The sequence below is a fragment of the Diadema antillarum genome, unplaced genomic scaffold (genome assembly GCF_040938485.1).
Source record: "Diadema antillarum isolate AM-2024a unplaced genomic scaffold, OU_Dant_1.0 seq00000155_RagTag, whole genome shotgun sequence".
Lineage (NCBI taxonomy): Eukaryota > Metazoa > Echinodermata > Echinoidea > Diadematoida > Diadematidae > Diadema > Diadema antillarum.
This window is the reverse complement of record NW_027271227.1, coordinates 247,474-274,860: the sequence shown is the minus strand read 5'-3', so window position 1 is coordinate 274,860 and position 27,387 is coordinate 247,474. Positions and strand designations below refer to the sequence as shown.

Here is a 27,387-nt window from a genome sequence, read left to right as displayed (position 1 = left end):
CAATCATTCTCTGTCTGCAATATTTGTGCATGTGTGTGTTCAGTGTATCAAAGGAATGTTAATGCGGTTGGGTTCTAATACACGGATTGTCGGGGAAAATGTTGCAGTGATTACCCTAGCTGGCCAGGGTAGAATTTGGCAAAAGTTATTGCTGCAATGTTCGAGCAACAGAGTAAAAAAAAAAAAGATTACCTGAACACCACCTGGACATTGTCATGGTAACTCTAGTTTGAAAGGCTCTGTTAAGACACCGCTTTAGCCTTTAGCCTTTCAGGAAAGCCCCAGCTTGGGTTATATTGCACCCTGGACCTATGATCCACACTCCACAGGCAGCTGGCAGATTACCATAATTTAACATGCATGTGCTTTGCAAATTATTCATTGATGCATAGTTTAGTGAGATAAGGCAGATCCAAGTTTGAAAAGATCATTGATCATAGATCATAGATCATTGATCATTGATCATTGATGCCACTTGGTTGAATGCTCATCCCTTGCCGGTCCCTTTTCAACTGTTACAAGCTACTGAAGTTTCAAACAAAAACACAGTGTACTGTAAAACCAGAAATTTTTGCGGGCCAAGATTTGCAAAAGTGAAAGTGAAAGTTTTTGTCTACACAATGCATTGACTGCCAGAGGCAATCCATCAAAGTTTCACGCCATCAAAAATGCCATATTGACTCCAATTCACAAAAGTTTTATGCTGCAAATGTTTCTGATTTTAGAGTACCCAAGCCACATGAAATGACAGAGGGCTCACTAAGAAGAGGCTCGAGGATTGTTGCCATCTGTGCGTGTGAAAGTTACATGTATAACGTGATGATGGCCTATGAATTTATCATCATGTAGTATTGGTACATGGATGACCAAGTTTCGGATTTCCTTCGAACAGTGTCCATTTGCGTCATTGCTATACACAGCTAGGTCTTACTCCTGCTGTGTCCCGTTTAAGTGGCAGGCTACTGTAAATATCGATACTCTGCTGGTATGTGAACCAACAACATAAATGGACTGAGGGAGTCATGTGATATGATTTATGACATTTTATTGGCACAGCCACTTGTCACAAGTCCTTGGCCTGAACTGGCCAGTCCAGGAATTCCTCCCCATCATTGGTCGTTACGTGTAGTCTCCCAACAAGACTCAATGATATTCAGCACAACATGCTTCACATAGTGAATATTAACAGAAATACCATTATTTTATTTTTTTGGAAGTACAATGTAGTTTTATATTCAAGATTTCATTTGAAGCACATGCAATCATGTCAATTGTCAATTTCAAAGCACTGTTTTCTTATTAAATGCCCATCCAAAGATGCCATTTCCTTTTTTTTTTCTTTTCAAGTTTCTCTGCCTTTTTCCAGGAGTATTCATATTGTGAAAGAGGGAATTGGAACTTATATGTGCATTAATCTGGAGAAAAGGACAGGGAAATCATACCTTCAAATCACCCACATTCTTTGGGATGCATAAGTTGGCTTTTAATTTCATGCACTGAGTATACTGACTAAGCTAAAAAAAAAACATACAACTTACAATTGTAAATGTGTGTATGTATTCAATTTATACAAACATAATATTGTAGACTTGTATATAGGCATATATACGTGTGTAAGCACACCAAAATAATGTACTTGTATAGCCTATATCAACTCCAACAATCATTCTCTTTTATTAGGAGGGGCTGGAGGGCGTTAGAATGAACATCAACTTTCTTCAGTGATCAGCTTGGTAAAGTATATCAAGGAAAAGGCTGTGATTATCTATTGGATTTGAAAACTTCCACTCCCCCCCCCCAAAAAAAAAAAAAAGTTTCTTGTATAAAAAAAGGAGAGAGGCTGTACAAAATAGACTACCAAGCCCTTCATACCGCCATTCATCTGTGTACCGATGACAAATCAAATTGGCAACACAACAGTTGTATGGAAACACCACCAGTGGGTCTTAGTCAGTTTCTAGAAATTGTTCTGCCAAATTTCAGGGATGATTGCACTTTCTCGTTCTGTTGCCTTGGAATTATTGTTTCTGGCAGACCATAATGCAAACCTTGGTCATGACTTATGTCACACACACACACACACACACACACACACACACACACACACACACACACATTGCATCAGTTGATAGATTGATGAGTTTAGAGAACAACAACAACCTCTCCACAGATATTGCAGAAATATCTAACTTGTGACTGTAAACCTGCTGGAGAATTTACCAACAGAGGGGCAAGAATTATCCTGGATCTAAGCACTGATTTCAAAAGAAGCATAAGAGAACTATGGGTGAGAGAAATAATATAGGCCTATAAAAAGGATTGACCACAAGCAACTATCAAAACTGTTTTGTGAGATGTTCTTGTGCCATTCCAAAGAAGCCATCTTTGATCAAAGAATGTGCATTAAACTCCCCTGTTGTCTATCACATAAATAGCCCTCCCCCCCCCCCCCCATATATTCTTTCTCAATGGATCTAGAATCTAAAGACTTTGTTACAGATTAATATATATTTTCATATTTCTCCAAACACATACTGAAGTAAAGATCCTACAATGGCATATTATTGGTCTGCATTACATTTTAATATGCAGTGCAATGCGAGTAAAACCACGGTTGCAATGCAACAATAGATTCTTTAGATGCCTACAGATATTTGAATGGTAACATCTTTGGAGTCACTTGCTTATAGTTCACTCAAGCATTCCTGGATTTATTTTTATATAACCATCTTTCACTCAAAAGATAAATCTCGTCAGGGTTTATACATCTGTCCATTTCTCATCTGAGCATAATGTACAAAGCGCCAAAAGAATCCTTATTACCTCCACCAAGGAGTTTGTGTTTTTACCGGTGTAGGTTTGTTTGTCTGCTCGCAACATAACTCAAAAGGTCGTGAAAATGATTTGGATGAAATTTACAAGAAAAGTTGATAGTGACACTAGGAACACATTAATTACATTTTGGTAGTGATCTGGCTCACCGTCTGGATCCAGGAATTTTTAAAAGTCTGTTGAAGGATTCTTTATCACGGCAAACAGGGCAAACAAATGTTGGAATTCAAGCTACACATACTGTAAAACATGATATATTCGCGGCATGAATTTTTCGCGAATTGGAACCGGCAGCCTTTTTCGTGGCATGAAATTTTCGCGAAGTGCCACTGACGTTCAATCCATAATAGTGTAAACAAGGACTTTCGCGTGCATTTTAATTTCGCGAATCTTGGCGCTCGCGAAATTCGTGAAATTAAAGTGCACGCGAAAATTCCTCGTTTTACAGTAACAGAGGGACGTATACATGAATTGAGCATGCATGTGACGTGCAACAGGAGGCTTACGATAGAGACATTAAAAAGGATTCTTTATCATTGGGAAATAGGACCATTTTCAGCACATGCGTGTATGGGTTGAAATGAGCTCCTTGGTAGGGGGTCTCCACTCTCTTGAGTGTTTTCCTAGTTTTTAATTGAATTCCACTGAATTCAAGGTCTTACCTATCACACTGGAGTCAGTTGGTCATTATACCATCTGATCTCCCTCCCCATCATCATTGAATGTCAGAGGGCAACTATAGAAACCTCTCAAATGTAAACATTTGCCATGATAATGGGCAACAGAGAATGTGTAGAGGTAACTTACTCATTGGAATGTCCTGCACTGTGAAATCCGAATATCACATGTAAACTGAGTGACTACAGCAATATTAGTAGGACGCATCAGCAAAGTTTGAAGAAAATTAGGCAATCTGATTAACAGCAATGAATTCTTAAAGTTTCAGCACAGCCAGTGCTGGAGGAGAAGACTACTACAGTTAGTGACATCATGTGTGTAGTGACACGAACTAGATATTGAGGGAATTCCATAAAATTTCATTTTTTATGAAAAGTACACATTCCTTCAACTTGTTACTGACATAGGAGTAATATTATTTAACTTTGCAAAAGATTTCTTTGAGGATATAAAACAAATATATCATGTGCTATTTTGAGGCTAAAGTAAAGTTATGGCTTCTTTTATGACTAGACAAGCCTTCTTTTCTTTCGTTCAAGGCTGTGCCCTTCAGAAAATAGTGCTATTCCTGTCATATTGGAATCCATAATTTCAACTAGTGCCTCTCATTATGTTTACAAGATTCCTTGACAGTGATAGCATAATTCTCAAAACTGGTTTCATTTGAGTGTTGTCGTTCTTTGATTTATGCATGCAAACATCATCTGACAGTGCAGTCTTTCACAGACATGTGGGTTTTGTGAATGCAGCAATATAATAGTAGAAAGCATCAGTGAGAGTTTGAGGAAAATCAAAGGTTATCATAAATGCACTGTCATCCTTGCACATGGCAACATTTTCACAAGCTGTTACAATTGCAAATCGACAATGATTCTTGAAATTCATGAAGAATTAAACCCTTGCAAAAATAACAGTTAATACAGTAAACTGAATTGTACTGTCAAAACAGTGCTGCACAGTCTGGGCAATGCCTAAAAATGCTCAAAATAGTCTCTACTATTAACCAGGCTGGTTAAACTGTGAGTGTTTTCTTCAGTAGATGTGAATTCAGTTTGGTATGCCCCAACTACAGCAAAGTTTGAAAGAGCGAAATGGCGTTTAGCTTCTCATGTTTGATGTCAAATTTCCATTCTCTTTGCTCTCTTCCACTCTTTTTATCTCATTCTTCTCTCCATCCCCCTCCATCCCTCAATCTTTATTGCTCTTTCTCTTGCTTTTCTCTCTCTCTCTCTCTCTCTCTCTCTCTCTCTCTCTCTCTCTCCAATAAAAATATGAAAAGTAAAGGCATTGATAGATTGTGGTAAATTTTGTTTGGGATCTGGGCATCTGGGAAAAGAGAACTGATGACTTCTTGACTGCACATTTCACCGAACGATATCATTCAGTATTCGACTGATTTTAATATGTTTTTAGAATTCTTAGACATGTGGGTGTGCATTTAGAAGAAATGAAACTGTAAAGTCAAACCGTAAAATTGAATGCATCTATTGTCTTCATTGTCACAATTATTTCATCATTCTCAAGATGACAAAAGCCTTTGATAAAGATATCAGCATCATACCGCTATATAATATGTGACCCTGCAACACAAAGCCAACAAAAAGTCGCCAGACATGCATTTTTAGTTAAGGGCAGATTCTGAAAGAGCAGACTATCAGCTTTAAAATGATGTATAACTCAATTCAAATGGACTCTCCTAACCTACCTAAATATTGGAAAGTAAGCACACACTCAGGAAAAGTGTGAACTGAGAAAAGAGGCTCTGTAGTAAAGGGTCTATTCAAGCGCTTAATCTTTACCAAGCCGTTCTAGCTGTGCAATGAATGGGACAAAAAACAGGATGTAAACCAAGGGAGTAACAACAATGAAGGGATTATCAGATTAAGCTGAAATTTAGTATGTTTTATCACCACATTCTATTCATGATTAATGCCAACTTTCAGAGCAGTAGCATCATCCTTTCTAAGTTATTAGAGTTGAAAGTGAAGATTGTGTACAGGGTTTTTAAGAAATGAAAAGGGGATTCTAAAGACACGCCTAATCACACTATCATAAACAAAAAGTGTTCAGATAAACTGCTAAAAACACACTTTCCTGTTCGTTTTATGATCCCAAATTTTAGCACAATGTAGAAGAAGACTTGCTCTTTTAGAAAATATGAAAAAGTCAAAATTGGCTAGGTTGGTCCATTTCACCTGTTTTCCGTCCTCACACAAAATCAGTGCATGCGACTTTTTGTTGGTTTTGTGATGCACGGTCACATATGTTTGTATATTCATATGATAGCGAGAGAGAGAGAGAGAGAGAGAGAGAGAGAGAGAGAGAGAGATTACGCAGTTATATAAACCAGACGTAATTCACTATACCTCATCCTCAGAGCTGGACTCCCGTCGGTACATGTGGCTGGTCTGTTTGTGGGCCACCACGATGGCCCTAATGAGGCCCTCCTCGTGGGCCGTCAGCTGGCTCCCGGCCACCATCCCGTTCTGTCGCAGCATCTCCTCTCGGCTCCGCTTCTCCCGGTTCTCCTGGATCAGCTGACGCTTCGCCTTTCGCTGGCTCTCGTTCAGTACCACTGGGAAACCAAAGTATGAAGACAAATAAATGTCATATCACCACTGGGGGTGGAATGGGGGGGGGAACAAGACCTTGTATCTCAAATCTTGGTGAAAAACATTATTTTGGATAAATTGTCAGATAATTAGTTACGAGGAATGTCCTGTACAAATCCTAGTTGTCTTACCCCCCTAAAAAAAAAAAACTGAAGCCACCATGGTATGTCAAAGAAAAGGCAATAACATTTGTTATTAGTGCTTTGGCTGCCATGTTTTTGCTCTCCTGAAAATTTGATATTAATTTTTGAGATGGGAGGTTTTGTTGCCCCAACAGTGATATGTGATCTTGCATTACAAAAACCAACAAGTCACTTAATAACTTATTTTTGTTTTCTTTTCGGGGGGGGGGGGGGGGGGGGGGGCGATGGGAAGCAGTTATTGCTGAGCCTTGCAGACCATGCCCAGAAGATCACTGGTTTCCACATATGAGGTTTGAATCCCAAAATACCAGTAGTGCCTTCTGGCAAGGCACATCGTCCTCATTGCTAAGTCTTTCTGAAAAGACTTTCAAAAAGCCATTGGTCCCATGGGTAGGAGAGCTATATCCTATGTATGTAAAAGCATCCACTCTACTTTTTTTAAAGAGCAGGGTGAAATCCTGGTAAACTGGATGAACAAAATTGATATCTGCAAGAATCCTCAGGACTGGAGGAGGCAGATTACCCTCAGATGAAGAATAATAATTCTGGCAGAGATTCAGAGTAAAAATGATATTATAATTCATATAAATTAGCTGTTCTATCCCACCAAAACAAACAATGGCAAATAAAACAAGCAGGAATCATACTCTTTGGGAAAAGGGGCATCACTTGAAAAAAAGAATATTCAAATGAACTAAGTAACTGTGTGCCTGAGGAACAAAAAAGAAATTAAGGATTTCCAATCTCCACACTAACCACCACAAAGTGATTATCAGATTATCATTAAAATTGGTTTACTTATTAACAACTTTCTGTTCTAAGCAATGTCAAAGTATCAAAGTAACTTTTGACTGTTTTCAAAATTTCTAGAGAGCTCTTTTTAATACAATGCACACCTTTCACACACACCTCATGTGTTAGAAATGGAGAATATCAATTTCATACTGAAGGAAACAAAAGATGGTAAAAAACAGCTATAATGCCACAGCAATAGTTCATGCTTCTACACTCTTAAGTTAGATAGAAAAAGGTGCATAACTCTGTCTATTAAAAGGGGTATAGTATACTGTCCAAATCCAAAAACACCCGACTGACACTGCATTTGCAGGCCTATGGAAAATCCATCCATGTGAGTTTTTGTGGGTTTGAGATGCTGGGTCACATAATGGCACTGAGTACTCTCAATTCACCTGAGTACAGGACTCACTGAAAATGAACTGACCACACACTTAGGAAAATCTAAACTTCACACTCAATTTTCTACAAAAAAAAAAAAGTGTTCTTCATTTGGCAGGATACTTTGTAAACATAGACTCATTTACCCCTTTGGCATACAAAGTACAATGTAAGCAAACTCATGTTTTGTTGCACATACATGTAATCCCAACAGAAGGTTTGATTCATTAATATGAATTGCACATCTAATTTTACTGCATATTTTTTTTTCTCCTCAATCATAAGGGGTGTGTCCCTCAAAAAAAAACTTTTAGGTGGTCTTTAAATCACACACAGCAAAAGCTCTCTCTACGAACGTGACTGTAGCAACAATGGATTGTGACATTCACAAGGTGGCAGTGCTTATTAAAGATTAATGGAACAAGCCCCGTTGATGGGGAAGGTTGGTGCTCCCCTTGCTGTCACCAGCAAACAAAGCAAATTATCGCTTTGACTCGATGATGAGCTCTAGTACCACTACTGAAGAATCTTTATTTGACCAACCCTGTCTTACTCTTCCCTCCCACTATATCTTTCTCTCTTTCTTTATCTCTCTCCCTCTCTATCTCTTTACCTCTATATCAATCTATCTTTCTGTCTTCCTTTTAATTTGTCATTTACTTGTCATGTAAAAGAGAGGTGCTGACCTCAAGAACCAAATTCTTCTGCAAATAAAGTGGACTACAATTTGGCAAAACTCATTCACTCCATATGAACAATAGCAATGCCACGTCGGAGATCTTACCCAACATGTACCATAAAATGAAGTCCAGGGATAAATCCAACGTGTCCCAAAGGGGCAGATACTTGTCCACAACAGAGGAGCAAAAATTCTATTTATTATGTCACATGATTAGATGGTCTCTTTGGCAGAATGAGAGAAATTAATTTTTTTGATTCGATTTTGATTAGAGCTATTACATTTTACTTCTGCATTCCTCTTCCATACAAGAATAAACACAAAGACAAGTGATCGATTTTCACTGAATAATGATATTTGAATCAAACAATAGTAATACTTAGAAACAGGTAAATTGATTGACTTTCAGGTATAGCACTGTTTTTCTTGATAATGCGAAATGATAATTTTTTCTGGAGGGCACATCAATTTATACTGCCCTGTGATTCTTATTTAGTTATATAGTTATACAATATATGCTTTTATTTCTGGCAAAAATTTCAGATTTAAATATCTAAGTGGCCCTAACTGGCCATCAGAAAAAAAAGGAGTGTCAAGTCCTGTTATAGTCATATTTGTTGTTTCTTTTCATGTTAAACTTGATCCTGGTTGCTTCAAACACTGTAGGGTGATGTTCCCCAATATGTACAGTGGAAGGGGGGGGGGGGGCAGAAAAATAGAGCGGACCCAAAACCACGAGACAGGAGTGGATGCCCTCAGATGCCTTTACTTTCACTTGGCCTTCAAGGAGAGCATTGTGATCCATCCTTTTCAAATGAGGATCTGCCGAAGACGAACCTTTACGAACGACGTGATGAGGGGAGGAAAACAAGTGAAGTCGAGCACATTGAAGGAGCGAGGACAACCTACATGTAAACACCCTCCCGATTGTTCTCCCCGATTCTTGTAATTGTCCGGTGGGACAATAGGGGCGGAGTAGGATGGGGAGTGGAGCCTCGCCCATTCTGTGATGGGCTTTTATTGACACGTGTGCTCATCCTCTATACCCACTCAGGGCCAAGGGAGGATCGAGGGAGGACAGGCTCTTTTGTCACTGGCATCCTTGGCGATATTTTCCTTTCACAGTGTCCTCTTCTCTCCCAAATTTTGATGAAGAAAAAAAGAACGATGCTATAATTGATTTCTTTTCATTAAAGAAAAGTCTGACCATGAGACCATCTTCTCAAATGCTTCTTAAAATGACTTAAAGTCTTAAAGAGTAGATCAGAATATTTGCAGGTGTAGAGGAAGGGGGAGCATTCATCCTGTCTAGTTGGAGGGAGGGGGGGGGGACTGTAAAAATGGAATGACAGATACTGGACTGAATATTGGTGAAAATGAAACCATTCTTCACAATGACTTCACTACATTATTAAGAAGAATTCTAGACCAGATAAAACTTACCTGACAAAAAAGCGTAAAGAATTATATTCAAGCCTGACAAAAAAGCGTAAAGAATTATGCAAATATGTGATTTTTTGAGTTTCAGTTTGATGATGTCATCTCCTCACAAATTGTCATTTGTCATTTGTGTGCAAAATCTAAAAAATTTCAATTTTCTTCATGGGGGGGGGGTTCAAACGCAATTACGCCCCATTCAACAATTCTATTATGCCATTATATCTGACTGATCATTATTTTGAAGTTGTTCAGCCAGGAATAACATGATGACTTACGCCTTTAAAGCAGAAAAACTTAATTCTAATCACTTGTTTTTTACCATGATGAGTGGATTATTGTGAGGTTATGACATCATCAATTCACTCATTTGTACATTTATACAAGTATGGAGAACTGTTTTGCAACGAGTAGCAAAACCTATCACAATTTCATAACTTCCTGGTTTTCATCCAATTTTGATCAAATTTTCCTTGCTGAAAGACAAACTACAGGAGATAACACATAGAGAATGGTCAGGTATGAAATTCACGAAGAACAAGAAATGGGAGAGGGGCAAGCAGTAGGGAGTGAGTGGGAGAAAGATGGCCGCTTGGTTTTTAAAAAAGTTAAAAAACAAATAACCCTTAGCAGGGTAATAGTAGCTTACGAGCGGCCTTCCCTTTCTTTGTCTTGTCCTCAAGATTTTAATCCTTTCAGGACACCGTCTGGCCTTGCTTTGGCAATCGCCCGCCATTCATTCATTCATTCATTCATTCATTGCAAGGATTCTGTGGGTGTAGAGGTAAGCCAGCAGCCTGCAATAGCTCCATTCCTTTCCTGGTCATTATACAAGGCTCATTCAAGGAAATAGATCACCTTCGGCTAAGTCCATCAGGCTAAAAACTCCCGCAGTATTGATTTAAATGAGGAGCGCTGTAATGGTCTGAATGAAATTAAAGAAGCCTCCTGTCTCAATGATTTTGTTCTTAGTTTAAAAATAAGACAAATATCTTCAATATGTTAATGTATATGATCTCTCAAGATTAGGTGTTGATTTTTTTTTTGAAGTAATCCCATTATGAAACCTGCATCCTCTGGCTCAGAGGTCCTTTTAGAGAAAAGCTCTACAACTCCGAGTTGTTTGAAATCATTATGATATTCATTCCCACTTCCATGGGGTTTTTTTATTAAGCAAGAGTAACATTAAAGCTAATGTAAGAAAAAGTATTTCTTAAAAGGCTAAAACATAAGATATCATTTAGCTAACTTTAATATTCCTGACAGTGACAAGTATAAAACACACAATGAATTTAAAGAAAAAAATAAATAAAAAACCTGCTGACAGCACAATGGCCTACAAATTGTAGAAAAATGACTATCCTACTAGTATCAAAATAATCTTTGTTAATCATATTTTATCATCCAACATTTATACAAAAATCTTCACGCAGCCACAATATAATTAGTATTGACTGAAATTCAACTCTCAATAAAAGTATGAAAAGATTTGTCAAATTACCACTTTAAAGTAATGGTAACAGAAGTATCACTCAGTCATCTATGGCTGCATGCATGCAGAATGTCTCTCAATCAATGATAATACATGTGTGAAATTGCTCCTTAACCCCTTGTATACTTTTTGTGCTGATTGACACAAAAAAGCTCATACATCATCCCACAGACTGCCCAAAGTTTCTGGTACAGAAAGGGCTATAACTAGAAGTTGTGTTTACGCAGTGGTTTTCATACATGGCACTACTCATTAGCTTCCAGTAAGCTGCACTTTATCACAAAACCTAATAGCAAAGGGTACCCATTACAATTTACTTTTGTCTCCTGCAGCCAATGCAGTCGTGCAGAATGTTGAGGTGAGATCCAGAAAATGCCACTGACGCTGTTGTTGATAACAAGCTGTGTCTGTGGCACAGGTTCATGCTCTTGGTGTTTAATAGCATGCCAGCAAGTTGAGTTGTTCATTTACTGGAAGTCATTCAGTGCTCACAGGGGCCATGCTTACAAAGGGATGGTACAGTATTGGTGGAGATGAAAATTGGGCTTAAACTTTTTTTGCGAGATACCAAGAAAACACTTAAGAAATAGTACAGAGCATACCATTTTAAGAGGAATTCAAAGTTTATTTGATGAAATTCGGGTTTGAAATAGCTGAAACATCCAAAAACAAAGTAATAAAAACAACAACATCGGAATAAAATGTGGGTCCCACACTTATTACGATCGCTCTGTTTTGGATCTATCTCAGCCATTTCAAAATAAATTTTCATCAAATAAATGTTGAAATCCTCATGGGATTACATGCTCTTTCATATTTCATAAGAGGTTTCTCACTATCTCACCAAAAAATGATGAAAACCGGAAGTTAAGTATCAACCAAAACTATACAATCCCTTTAACATGGAATACAGCTGTGGGTTGTGATTTATAAGCAGTTGCTGCATTCACATGGGCATTGAAAGGCAATATTTACCATTAACTTTGCAGATGAAACAAAAACCAGGCTTTAGTGCTTTAAAATAGTTTTGAAGTATGAGTTAGGGATAGAAACTATCATCATTAAAAAAAATAATAATCAGTACAATTAATGTTATGCATTGTTGATTATAAAAAGATATGAACAACAGTTTTAGTAAAATTGCTTTTAGAACAAACTGTCAACGGTTATGGCTTATAGAGAGAGCTACTGATATCTCCTTGCAGCTTAAAATGATTTATTGTGAATTTTTTATATAGCAGAATGTTTTATGATACAACTGACCTACACATATGCATCAAATGTGATAACTCAAACATTTCTTTAATCACTGCTCCCAATGGTAAACAGTACCTTTAAACTACCGGCAAATAACGAAACTTACTACATTATGTACTCTACAGAGTCGTTCTTATCAAGCTATCTAGTAGATAAGCCTAACCACATGTAGGGATAGACTTTAGCCAACGCTGCACACTGGCACTGGTCTAACGGTCCGAACCAGTCAAAATCACTGTTGGACCAATAAATTTTTCAGAAACAGACTAGTAAAAAATGAAGAAACTGGGTACCTACTGGTCCAACTTGTCTGTCGGTGCAATACAAAAAAAAACACAAAAAAAGGATTATTGTGCAGCCCTGGCAGTGGCCCAGGGCCGCAGACCAGAAATAAATGTTGGAACACCACTTTTTATTAAAGAAAGGAGAGACTTTGATGGTCCAACTAGGCCACTGAATTTCACCGTTGGGCCACGAACAGAAAAAGTTAGTGTTAAGCCTTGCCATAGGCCCGATCCTGTGTATAGTGTGTCTATAATGTATACTATGTGTGTATAGACAAACAGAGCAGTTGATATACATGTACAATGTGTCAATTGTGAGTTGAGTGTCCGTATGAATCAAATAAGGTCTTCAATACTTTTGAACACATTTATTCTGGTTGCTTATATATCTATCTAATTAATACAAAATGAGTTTAGTTCAGGAAAAACTGATTTCCAGCAAATGGTTATGTAGGAAGACAATAATATTCTATGATAATTTTATGAAATTCTATGAAAATTTCAGAGGACAACAAACTTAATTCGATCTTTCCCTTCATATCTTCAAGGAGATCATACTTAACTAACTCCAAACATACTGCATGATTTTTTTCTTCCTTGAGAACCACTCAAGATAATCTCACTCATTCTTGGTTTGGCCAAGAATCATCATCATCCAGACAGATCACCTTTTGTCCTCACCTTCTGAGGACGTCGTCCTCAAAAGGACCGGCAACATTGGGACTCTCTGTGACCTCACGTTTGACTTAAAACGACATTAAAGACAGCTCCCAGGCGGCGACTTCAAACACTGGGCCGTGTTTGTGACAGTGCGGGACTACCAATAAAAGGTGTGGCCAGCAAATCCCTGAAAGCAATTATTGATCGCAAAAGGTCATCCCATCTGATCGAGTGAGGCAAGGCGAATGCTTTTGAATGGATGTTGCATCTTCTCTTGATCTGCAAAAGTTTAGCTTGGACAAAAGTGTTGATGATTACTACTGCCTCCTTTGAAGTTCCTCCTTCAAAAGTTTTCTTTTGTTGATTTTTTTTTAAACATACTGTCTCAGAATATCCACCTACTGGGAAAATCTAACCCAAAAAAAAAAATCACCTCTACTACTTTCCCATTTTGCAATCTTCTTTTTTTATCATATCATACTCTACGCATAAAACCTTCAAGGCACTTCAATACAATGAAAATTCAATTTATCATAATGATAAATGAACATTTCGCTCAGAAGATTCAGCCACCTTAATACTTGGCTGAGCACCAGAAGGACATCAAAATATGTTTGTTCAATTTTCAACTCAGAAGTAAAAAGATGATAAAAATGGATCCATACAATAACAATACCTGTGTCCTTTCAATACTCACCGCCTGCCACTTGTCTCCACAGAGAATGTTTGTTTGCACAAACATAAATATCAAAAATATATCAGAATGTTTTTTTTTTTTTTTGGTGGCCCCTATCTATCTAATCCCACTATCATTTCTTGCAAATACCCACATAGGTGGGGCTTGACTGTACATAAGAGGTCCTGTTTACCTTTGGGAATAGTGATTTAAAAAATGTTCAAGATATCACATTATTTTGATGCATATGTGTAGGTCTGTTGTATCACAAAACATCCTACCATATAACATTTTAGCAATGAAGCCCAAAATATCAGGAAATCAGAATTTTTCTCATTAAACCACAACTGTAGATGGTTTAGTCTGGACACATTTTTATCGTAACTATTGTTCACATTTTGTCTATTTCACCATACTTAACATTGATATACATATTCAAATTTTTTACAGTGGTTGTTTCTATCCCAAACTCACATCTTAAATGGTAAATTATGCCTTTAAAGATGAGTACTCTGCTCCCGTCTTTGATGACAGTGACATAAATATATCTTAATTGTATTCTAAATCTGTCCTTTCTCAATTTTTCTCTCCTTTTTATTCTCCAAAATATCAGAAGTGGTCTCATACAGAAAATCAAGCAAAAGTAGGTAGGCTTTAAAATTGTCAATTTCAGTAAATGTGCATTGCACTCAAACTATGTTTGAAGTGTGAAAGACAAAGTTGTGAACTTATATCATAATTACATCCAATTTGATACATCCACCATGTCCCTCTCAACCCTGGTGTATAAATGGGTACTTGGCAAGACACAAGGGTAACAAGAGACCCGCGGGTCTAGCGCTCACCTGAGTATCGCAAGTTCACCTTTCACGCAGTCACTAATCTCAATTATTCACAGCTCTACCAAAATTTGACCAGGCATTCTCAAGTAGAAGATGAAAATGTACAATAAGGGCCCAAATTTTTTAAGATTCCTTAATTTGGGGGGATTGGGGCCCCCTGGGGCCCTCTGGGTGGGGCATGGTGCCTATAAATTGAGATCCTGACCCCCTAGGGATGCTACCTGCCAAGTTTGACGAAAATACATCATGAGGTTTTCAGGAAGAAGATGAAAATGTACAATTCAGGCACCCCATTTGGACCTTCCCAACCAATCCCCCCCCCCCCCCCTCCTGCCCCCAAGAGAGGCACCCCTGGATCTCCTATGAACAAACTTGACACTACAGTCATTAATGTACTCACTCATAGTATTATCTTAGCTCTATAACTTCTGATTCTAGAGAAGATTTTTAAAGATTCCTTCATTTTGGGGGTTTGGGCCCCCCTGGGGGCCCCCTGGGTGGGGCATGGTGCCCATTTTAACAAATTGAGATCCTAACCCCCTAGGGATGCTACCTGCCAAGTTTGGTGAAAACGGGTCATGGGGTTCTCAAGAAGAAGATAAAAATGTACAATTCAGGTCCCATTAGGACCCCGCCTCACCCCCCTCCCCTGGGTCCCAAGGGGGCCACCCCTGATTCTGCCATGAACAAACTAGAAACTGCAGTCATCAATGTACAAACTCATAGTATTAACTTAGCTCTATAACTTCTGGTTCTAGAGAAGAAGATTTTTACAGATTCCTTAATTTTGGGGCATTTGGGCCCCTTGGGGCCCCCCTGGGTGGGGCATGGTGCCCATTTTCCCAAACTGAGTTCCTAACCCCCTAGGGATGCTACCTGCCAAGTTTGGTGAAAATGGGTCATGGGGTTTTCAAGAAGAAGATGAAAATGTACAATTTAGGCCCCATTAGAACCCCTCCCCACCCCCCTCCCCCGGGTCCCAAGGGGGGCATCCCTGATTCTGCCATGAACAAACTTGAAACTACAGTCATCAATGTACCAACTCATATTACTAACTTAGCTCTATCACTTCTGGTTCTAGAGAAGAAGATTTTTACAGATTCCTTAATTTTTTTGGGGGGGGGGTTTGGGCCCCCTGGGGGCCCCCTGGGTGGGGCATGGTGCCCATTTTAACAAATTGAGTTCCTAACCCCCTAGGAGTGCTACCTGCCAAGTTTGATGAAAATCGATCTCGGGGTTTTCAAGAAGAAGATGAAAATGTAAAAAGTTTACGCACGACGGACGACGGACGACGGACGACGCACGACGCACGACGCACGACGCACGACGGACGCCAGACGAAGGGCGATCGCAATAGCTCACTTGAGCCTTTGGCTCAGGTGAGCTAATAAAAATGGCAGGGCTCTCTGGTAGAGCAGTGGCAACACTGAAGAGGCTACCCTTGATAAAGACTGAAGACATTATCATCAGAGACTCCAACCCCAAGCACCTTCTGATCTGGAGATTCTCCCGCCCGAAACCCCTAGCAAACGGGAGACTCCAAGTTGATGTGTGAGAAGCGCGAAGTTCCTAGGATTCTAGATGTTCTCTGGTGCTGTCTATGGCTTTTTTTTCAACATACGATAGAAATAATTAAGAAATCCTTTCCACCGGGAGACACAGAGCCAGGGCGGGAGAAATCAAATCTCAAACGGGAGAACGGGAGATTGTGCAAAAATGGGCTTTCGGCGGGAGATCTCCCGTCGAAAACGGGAGAGTTGGGGTCTCTGTATCATTACTGTTATTGTTGCTGTTATTATCATCATTGTTGTTGATGTAGTTGTTGTTGTCATCATTATCATTATCATCGGCATATCATGACATTAAAATAAATAGTAGAAAATTGATAATAAACGATGAGCCATAGCAGCCTCTTAAGAAATAGGTATGGTTAATTATAGGTCGTATTTCTGTTAAAAATACACCTTTTTAGAAACTAAAACTTTCTTCTACATTTATTGGGTACAACATTGTTTCTGCACAGATTTAGAAAACACATCTAATTTGAGTGGTGAACTACACCAAGGTTCTATGAGCAGAAATCAAGAATACAATATCCACCCCCCCCCCCCTCTTCCGAACTGACATAAATCACAGTGGTTTACTTTTATAGTTATGAAATAGAAAAGATTTCTAAAATGTGTAACTTTTAACATGTATCTCTATGGAAAATGTTTTCCTCTGTGAGACCTAAAAAATCAAAGAAAGGAAAATTTGGTTTTTACCACATTTTTACCAAATGCTTTAGCCTATGCAGCTGCTGTATATGCCAAACTTTCTAATTTGATCACATTTTGCCTGTGTTCCTCATGGCTTCGGGAACAAGAACAAGAACTGTTTTTGGGGGGTTTTTTTGTTTGTTTGTTTTTTGTTTTGTTTTGTTTTTTTTTTAAAGTAGTGCTGTCATGTTCTGCAGTGGCTGGCAGTCACATAAGGTTTGTGCACCTAGAAGGACTTCTGCAATGAATAATGCTTGCACCCGTTATGTGTTTTCACTTTTGCAAATCATCTTTTCCTCAGGATCAGCAACTTTGAGAAACACTTAACCTAATGCCACATGATCAGTTCCTTAAGGTTTCTACTTTTCTAGTGAGTGCCGTTATTTTCTAATTCTTCTCACATCCCTTTGAAGGTCCAGTTATTGACCTCACCTTATTAGAGGCTCCTTGTTGACCCACACAAAGATACCTGTCAGGATTCTGACAGCCTGTGCTTTCAGAATTTCTTTTCCTAATTTCAGCTCCCCCCCCCCCCCTCCCACCACCACCAGTCCAAAACATCAACAACAATCGACCAACAAAAGCTTGAGGGGGAGGGGGACAACTGTTGTGTTACATTTTCATGACCTCATGCCTCAATGTGGTTCAATACGCTGCTAATCCCCATCTAATTGCCCCTACTCTTCCCCCTTTTCATCTCCCGCTACAAACATCAAAGACATCAGCTAGCCGAGCATTGCATCTAATTTCTCTCTCGCTCTTCCCCTCTATCTATCTCTCACTCTATCAAACTAGAGAATTGTAGCATTGATTTTTGAAAATGTCATCACGTATGTTAAACCCTCAACATACTAGGTAGTTCCTTTCATTTCTTTGTTGGGGGGGGGTCAAAAGAGAATGCATAACAAGTTGAGTTTATCAGTTTTAGCGTTCAGCTTTGGCTCCACAAAGAAATATTACATTCACTGAAAACACTTCAGCGATTTCAATGATAATTAATGCCTCCGGCGACACTTCACGGCAGAGCCATGAAAATAAGTGCCAATCTTTAGTACACTATAGAGCTTGATATGAACAAGGCAAGACAGAATCTGATGTGGAACAATTAAGGGGAGCTGCATAAAATTGATAGCTATTAAAAAAAAATATATGTGACCCGCGACAACGGTTTCAGGCAAAAGTCGCAAGAGTAAATTCCCTCCTAGGCGGGGTACAAAGATTTTGACCATTATTTTTGTCGATTTAGGTTTTTTGCAGAAATCAAATCTTTGATATGTTTTCTACATCTACACTAAATTTCATAGCATAAGACTAAGCTTTTCCTACCGAAAATGGAATTTTAAGCACCCTATGTTGGATCGCTCTCATCAGTTTCGAGCTTCTTTCGAACGCCGTGCCAATATCCCCAGTGTTGCTACAGCGCAGGGTCTCGCATGTGATTGGCTGGTGTGTCGCATACATTTACATGATTCGGCTTTCGGAGACACCAGTTGCAGCGTTTGGGGAATGCACGTGTGCACGATTACGTTGTACATGCTCCATTGTTCTTGCTATACGTGTAGTGGTTTATATACAGTCGCTCTGTAGTACGTGCATGCTCTTCGTTTGGCTTTCTATCCAAACTATTCTACCGCAATGTTCGACAATGGCAGTGAAACAAAAATCACGTTCACTGTAGCATGACATAATCGTGTGAAAAGAAAACTAGATATTCTCAAATTAATTGTCTACTTGCACAGGTAGTAAAATTATGACAACAGACCGACTCAATGGAAGGTAGATGAGAGGAAAGGAGCGGTCACATGTGACCAATTATATTCAAATACTACACGTCAAGATCACACCAAACTAACAAGTCGTGTTTGTTTGTTTGTTTGCTTTAATTTAATTCGCACCACTGAACAAGGCAACATACATGTATGCATGTCTTGTAAAAGCAAAACAAACAGGAAGCGTGACCCTTGCCAGCACTAGCATTTTTCTGCCTTCAAACGGGTCGCCAATGATAAAGACAAATCAACCACGAAAACGCGGTTTGTAAATGTGTGGATTCGCCACCGCTCCTGCGTGTGGATGCCATTTTTGCGTAATGCGTGCACCATACACATGTACATGTACACCATACGTGCAATTATCGTATTCGCCATCTTGAAAGACGTACTGGTAAACAAACCCGAGCGAAACGCACTGTTTTTCGGCTCCATACGCTGAGCTCCGAGGAAGGTGCCCGGGAAATTTGACTCTCTCAGTGAGCCAATCAGAAGGCGAAGTGGTTGCTAGAGGCGGAGCTTAACATCGATTGGCACCGCGTATGGATGGGTGATTATCCCCTCGCATCGCCGCTCGGACATTGTCTTTGAGAAAGAGGTGAATCTTCAAAGCCTGTTTTCTCGCAATTTTGTCAGGCTAACAACTTAAAAAGTGCATTTTATTTCTCTTTCTATGCCCACTTATGGTGCCAAAGAATACAAGTGTTTTATATCAATGCGAAGCTTAGGAAATGGGCAATGTGATTCAGTGAAAAAATGAATTTTCAAATTTCCTGACTTTTGCCTGAAACCGTTGTCGCCAGTCACATATGATAACGCCAATGTGTACAGAAATATGGCACATCAAGAAACTCCTACTTCTAATGACTTGTGACGATATGTTCAAAGACTTCACAATGTTCCAGTAGTCACAAGAATTCAGCTGCCCTACTGAACCTATATGAATGAAATAACATTAAACATTTTTCATGCTAATCATATACCTTCTACATCACAATGTTACATCACTATCACTGGTATTGCAATGTGGAAAAAAAAGCTAACCATATTTTCAAGTACACCAGAAGAATGTGCCAACTGATTTGTGTCTACAATCGGATGGACTTTTTTCTAATCCTTTCTTTTTTTAATTCGTCATATCCAGTACCAACAGCTATTGGCAACCAAGTTTCAAGTTTACACTCTTCAGTACTTTTCTTTCTTTTTTTTTTTGCTCCTTCTCTACATCATGTACTCCTTCCATTCATCTCCTTCTACATTATATATATTATCTTCCTCCCTTTTTTTCAGTTTGTTTATGTTTTTGGTTTTGCTTTGAAGATATACTCTGCTCTCTAAAAAAAAATCGAGTGAAAATATTCACTCTTAAAGGAGTGAATACAAAAAAAGAGTGAATTTAGAGTGAAATTGGAGTGAATTTTGAGTGAAAATGTTCATTTTCACTCATTTTGGAGTGACCTCAAGGATCACTCGAAGATTTTGGAGTGATCCCTGAGGTCACTCTAAAACGAGTGAAAATGAACATTTTCACTCAAAATTCACCTTAATTTCACTCTAAATTCACTCTTTTTTGTATTCACTCGTATAGGAGTGAAAATTTTCACCCGATATTTTTTAGAGTATAGAGAGTGTCTCTTCTCTCTACTACTCCCTGGTAAAATACTAACGATCTTGGGAGTGTGAGAAGGAAAAAGGAGACACACACAGAAGAACAGCAGAGAAAAGAAGAGTTATCTTCATTATTTGTGCAGTGTATGACAAAGGAAGCTGAGCATGCGTCCTCAAGGTGACCTTACTGAAGGGATTAGTGAAATCCTTCTTGCCTTTTATTCCAGCTGAATCAAAGAAGGTTACTCAAGGACATCAAGGACACCAATTCTTTTTTGGTTTTCTGTTTGTTTGTGTGTGTGTGTGTTTGTTTTTTTTCCTTTCTTTTGAAGAGCTCTTCTTGACATAAAAGTGGCACCGGCAACCACCCTTCCCCCCATTGCAAAAGTCTCTGCATACCTCAGTTATGATAGACTGTTTACTGAGAAACTTTAATTTACTTATGATTGTTCACCAACACCCCCCTCCCCCCCCCCCCCCTTAAAAAAAAATGAAACACTAGTACAAGCTCATACATTGCTTAAGAGGTAGATGCAGGATCCTACCATACACTGTAGGCTATCTGAATCTTTATATCTTCTTACTTTGAGATTTCCACTATTTGGGCTCATTTTATCAAGATTTGCTTTTCTCTTCATCCATGTGTCTGTATATTTTAAGAGTACTCATATCCAATATCATGCATTCAGGCATCACTGTGTATGTATGCATATGCAACATGCTATCCACACCTTTGCTTTCATTACAGAGCTACTAACATTTGAAGAGTTCGACAGCAAACTGGGTGAAGCGCCATTAAACCTTTTAGAGTGAGTCCATCATCAATCAGAGAAAAAAAAAATAAAACCTTTCCAGTGATGCCTCACAGGCTACCTTTTAACAAGGAATGTTCTTCAAGTTATGATTAAACAAGAAATCACATATTTTATCATTTTCTTTGTTTTCAAGCAGTTTCAAATGCAAATACCTCATATTGACATGAAAGGAGTTAATTCCTTTTGCTATCAAACTTTTCATTTCGTCTGTATTTTGGATGTATTATAAAAGATGTTGGTACTTATTCTTTTACAAATCTTCAAATGTATGTAATGCTTAGTTATACATTCAAGGAAAGAAAAAGAGTGAGAATAACATTTTGCTGTAGCTGAACGCAGTACAGTCAACAATTGTCTAAGTCGAATCTATTTTGACTGAAGAAATACCTTCAACTCGGAAAAAATCTGACTCACGAGAGATTAAAATCAGTAGAATATAAAGAGAAGGGAACTTGAAAGTCCTTTGACTTAGACAATTATTCTACTTTCATATGCAACGTCGAGGGTTGACTGTATAATCTTTTCGCCATTTTACTTACGATCTGGGGCCATGCCTACAGCCAGGCACTTCTTGTATCTACACTGCTGACACTGATTCCGTGTTGTCTTATCGATGATACACTCCTCGTTCCACTTGCAGTAGTAACTCAGCTTCTTCTGAATGGTTCTCCGGAAGAATCCCTGCGGAGGACAAAACAGTTTTGTCAGATCATATGTGACCCTGCACCTCAAAACAAACAAAAAGTCGCCAGACATGAATTTTTAGTTAAGACCATATTCTGAAAGAGCAGACTTTAAGCTTTAAAATGATGTACTATAACTCAAATCAAATGGACTCTCCTAACCTATCTAAATTATTGGAATGAACGCACAAACTCAGGAAAAGTGTGAACTGAGAAAAGAGGCTCTGAAGTACAGTGTCTATTCAAGCGCTTAATCTTTACCAAACTGTGCTGGCTGTGCGATGAATGGGACAAAAAACAGGAAGTAAACCACCAGAGTAACAACAATGAAGGGATTATCAGACTAAAGTGAAATTAAGCATGCCTCATTAACACATTCTGTCCATAACTAATGCCAACTTTCAAAGCAGTACACTATCCTTTCAAAAGTTATTAGAGTCGAAAGTGAAGAGTGTGGACAAGGTTTTTCAGAAATGAAAAAGGGATTCTAAAGACACACCTAATCACACTATTCTACCAAAAATGTTCGAGATAAACTGCTAAAAAAACACACTTTCCTGCCTGTTTTATGATACCAAATCTTAGCATAATGTAAAAGAAGACCCGCTCTTTCGAAAATATGAAAAAGTCAAGTTCGGCTGGGTTGACCCATTTCACTTATTTTCAGTCCTCACGCAAAATCAGTGTGTGCGACTTTATGTTCGTTTTGAGGTGCACGGTCACATATGTATTTTCAAAAGTTGCACTTTTTATTTGTGTTTAACCTATCCCACTTTTTTAGCTTATCAGGGTATTTACTCTGAAAATACAATATAGGTCTACACTTGCATGAGACAAAACTTTTGTAAATGAGAATACGATTAGCAACTGATCAAAATAACGTAAAAACAAATTAAGAGCAAACTGTCACAGTAGAGGAAACTTAGCTTGTACAGTGTATGTACATGTAGAGATTCTCTGCAATTAGGGTTTGTTTGATTTATGGTATAAGCTCACATTCTTTGAATGACTTGACCTTTACACGTTCAACAAGGAAGAGTCGAGCTTGATCTTTCACTATCAATAAAGGGCCATTGAAAACTGCATCTTCCGCCGCTACACACATTAGTGTATTAAGAACATACTCAATCTACGTGTAAGTGAAAGTCAAGTACTTTGGTACACTCATGTGCTTTCACTATGCCATACAAGATATTTTTGCAGCCAAAAAGCCTCAAGAAAAATTTTCTGATTTTTGGAAGAGACCTACCTTGCATCCCTCGCAAGTCATACACCTGTAGTGGTATCCCGTTGCAGCATCTCCACACACCACGCATGGCTCTGGACCGTTGCTAAGGTCCATATAGCTTGGAATGTATGGTGACTCTAAAAATAAACAAACAAAAGAAGATAGGAAAAATTATGTCATAGAAATTTAAAAAAAAAATCAATTTATCTAATGACCTGTAACCTGTGCAGCTTACAAACTTATTGACTGATTCTTTTACCAAATTGTCATAGATGTGGTCACAACATACAACTTGTATATGGATGTGAGTTTAATACTGATAACAAGATCCATAACGATAAAAGTGATGCCAAGAATGATTAAAATAATGAAAGTAACAAAACACCAACAGTGAAAAAGCTATCATGCACCAACTCTATCTGCAGACAAGCTCTTGCCCAGCACATGGAATACAAAATAATGCAATTACATTTTGCAATTATCATGTAAATGTGGATAGAGGGTTTGATAACATTCTGTTTCTTCTTAGGCTGCATTTATCCTCTTTCCCTGGTGTGAAACACGTTTCAATACCCAATATTCAAACACCATAGCAAAAGCCTTTCTGACCACATAATCAAAGTACCTTTCCATAAAAATATCAGGCAAAATCTCCCTGAAAGTGAGCTGGAAAGCTTAAAGGGGATGGCTAGTAACTGATAAGTGGAAATCAGTGGGAATGCTGGGGGATTGTTCCAATCCGGAGTACATTATATATCTATTGCTGTGTGAAAGTTATTTGCTTCAGAACGGTCTCATATTCAGGTAAAGTGCAGCTTAATGCTTCCAGGTTAGCATGCCTGTACAGTGACGAGGCGATCGTTAACGTCACTGTACAGGCATGCTAATCTGGAAATATTAAACTGCACATTACTTGAATATGAGACCATTCTGAAGCAAATAATTTTCACACAACAATGGATATATAATGTACTCTTAAAGGATTGGAATAATCATCCCACAGCATTCCCACTGATCAGGTACTAGCCATCCCCTTTAATTCTACGCCAGAAGTGAGTTGATGAATGGACCCATGATTTCACCCCAGGGAGCCAGAAGCCATGTCACCTGCCAGGTATGGCATAGGCAAGGGACTTACACAGCTACTTCTTGTTATGTAATGTTGCATAATGCCTGACCCCATTTGTTTATCAGAGTGAAGATATGTTTAGAAAGTTGAGACAAGAGATTCTTCTAGGTCAGATGCTTGCCATGGCTCTGTCCTTCATCAAGCAGTATCCTCCCAACCTCCACAAATATCAGAACAGGGCAAATCACCATAGGTGCATTCACAATGGAATTACGATGGCATTAAATACCACAGTCATTTGCAGTCACTGTTCTCATTGGCAAAATACCATTGTAATAGATACCAAGGTATTTTAACTGGTACAGTTCTCAATAACGAAATATGTTGGCATTTCTGTCCCAAAAGTACACTTCTCTCGAGGTATAAGCACTGCACACATGTACATCTCTTTTGTTACAGGGAGAAGATTATAAAGTGTGTTAGTTCACATTAAAAATTTAAACCACAGTGCAGTAGTCGTATATCTTGAAATGATTCACATCGTATTTCATGCAAAGTTTGAATTACCACCTTAAATACTAGTGTTTCACAAGGTATATAGTAAGGTATTTGTAGTAACATTATGAAATACCACACAAAATACTGTAGAATTTCAAATACACAAATGCCACAGTTTTTCACCGTAAATGTGAATGGGCCTATTGTCAATGATAGGTGTACTTAGTGTATATCTACTGTAAAACATGTCTTCGTGGCATGAATCTTTCGCGAATTGGAGCTGACGAGCTTTTTTGCGGCATGAAATTCTCGCAAACTGCCACTGGCATTCAATGCATACGTTGGATTGTGTAGGCAAGGACTTTCATGTGCATTTTAATTTTGTGCATCTTGGCGCTCGCGAAATTCATGAAATTAAAATGCATACTGTGAATATTCCTCGTATTACAGAAAGCAGTATCCATCAGTTGGAAACATTGTGGCATACATGTACGCCTATTGGTGAACGCTATCCGGCAACTATATGAAACACTGCGCCTCTTACATCACAAGAACACAATCTTCAGCAAGAATGAATGATTTTCCTTTCATTCTTTTTACTTACACTATCTACAGGATACAAAAAATAGCACACAAGTTAGGACAAAGTGCTCCTAAAGTGACTTGCTTAAAAGGGGAAATACATTTCTGATATCTATAACTTTGCAGACTTCCTCTTCTAGATGCTATCTGGGACTGAAAGTAAAGACTAAACAGCAGTAAAATTTCTATTGTATGTCTTCCACTGACCGCTCACCGTCCGGTCATCAAAACGTGCATGTAGGCGGGGAAACACATGAGTCAGTGTTATACTGATTACACTTTAGGGACACATTCTACGAAATTGGATGTCTCCTTTCCTGAAAGTTCTTTCTTTTTTCTTTTTCCCCCTCTTTTTTTTTTCTCGAAATCAAAGCACAATCAACGCAATGATATTTCCTGGAAATGGACAATATAATACAGAACTTGTTTATTGCCAGTTTGCTTGCACCTCAGGGGGTTCCCTTGATATCAAAATTACTGTTTTCTTGGATTTTTGCCAGATCATAGTGGTCACTTGTGCCTAGACTCCATCCTCTCTAAGGTCTTGACCACTGGGTGCAGTGGACATTGTGGTCAGACCTTATGGTATTCAACAATGGTTTCTCAGCAAAATTTTCTGGTGGAAAAGTATAAAATGTTTGTGTGAAGTTATCGTATTCTGTGAAACAAACATAATGAACATTCTTCAGTGGAAGCATTTAGCAAGAACTTGTTTGAGTTAAAATGCTTCAGGTTTCCTTTAAGAATATGTTAAATCATTAATTTAGTCAACTTCTGATCCATAACTCCTTGCTACTCTTGTTACCTCCATCAAGGAGAGTATTTTTTTTTTGGGGGGGGGGGGGGGAATTGTGTGGTTTGCAAAATAACTCAAAATTCTGAAAGTGAGTTTGGCTGAAATTTACAGGGAAAGTTGCTCATGACACAAAAAACAGATGATTAAATTTTGGTAGTGGTCTGGATTGCTTTCTAGATCCAAGAACTATTTTTTTTTGAGGGATTCTTTAGGCCTATATGGCAGATATGGGACCTATAATTCAGAAAATTTAAAACTACACATATTTGAGGTGCACATATTACACGTATGAGCACTGATGAGAGCACACTCTAGGCACAGCAGGAGGCTTACGTGTTGACAACTAGAAATTATTCTTTATTACAATGGGAAATATATAAGTAGGGTCATTTCTAGCATATTAATTATGTGGAAATGAGCTGTCTGGTGGCGGTATGTGCTCTCCAAGTGCTTATGTACGTGTAGTTTTGAGTTGTTTTTCTCCTCCTCAATCTTTCAAACTCCTCACGAGGCCTTGCAACCTGCGTTTAAACGAAGATTTACATCCCACATATCGGATAATTATGGCTCTGAACTACACCTGTATATTCATGTAAAAAGAATTCCTAAACATCCTGTCACTTGCTTGAACAAGTACAGTTAAAGCAAATCCTTCCAGAAAAAAGAGAGATGAAGATGGAGAAGAAGAAGAGAGAGAAAAAAAAGAAGAGCACAACATATGCTGGCAACACATGAAGACCTTGTCAGATTTTGCTTTCCATTTTTTTTTTTTTAATTCTTGTGTGTGGACACAGACACAGACACACACAAAATAAATAAAATGAAAAATAGGGCATAACTTTTACCATGCGCATCTCGGTGCATTTTTTTTTTTTTTTTTTTGGGGGGGGGGGACTCTCACAATAATTTACCCTGTGTGGTACATGTGAATGCTATGCACAAAAAAATAAAATAAAATAAAAAACATGATTTCAATCCCATAATGCAACTCGCCACCGTTGAGCACTAGTGTCACTTTCCTTAGAATATCATCTTTTCTATCGAAACATTGCAAATAAAAAAAAAAAGAACCAGTCAAAAATAAAGAAAGGGAAGGTAGAAGGTTAGGAATGAAGAGGACCACAAAAGACAAGAAAAAACTCATCAATCCCTGAAGTCACAAATATAGAAGGAGATCTAGAAGGGGTCATGGCTCATTGAAAAGGAAGTTGTTTTAGCCCTTCATCCAAGCAAGACCTATTTGGATTGAAACGAAACTCTTGATAAACTTTTCCTTCAACCCGACTTTTGCCACCAACTTTATCATCAAAGCT

At 38.4% G+C, this 27,387-nt stretch overlaps 1 protein-coding gene across 1 annotated transcript in view; it reads right to left on the bottom strand.

Annotated features, from left to right (window-relative positions):
* Positions 1–27,387, bottom strand: part of LOC139727820 (thyroid hormone receptor beta-like) — a 45,798-nt gene that overhangs the window by 4,535 nt on the left and 13,876 nt on the right. The window contains exons 2-4 of the mRNA XM_071638792.1: positions 23,151–23,266; positions 21,758–21,899; positions 5,872–6,085 (exon numbers count right to left, since the gene is read on the bottom strand). Coding sequence (XP_071494893.1) covers positions 5,872–6,085; positions 21,758–21,899; positions 23,151–23,266 — 472 coding nt within the window. The remainder of the gene's footprint in view (positions 1–5,871; positions 6,086–21,757; positions 21,900–23,150; positions 23,267–27,387) is intronic.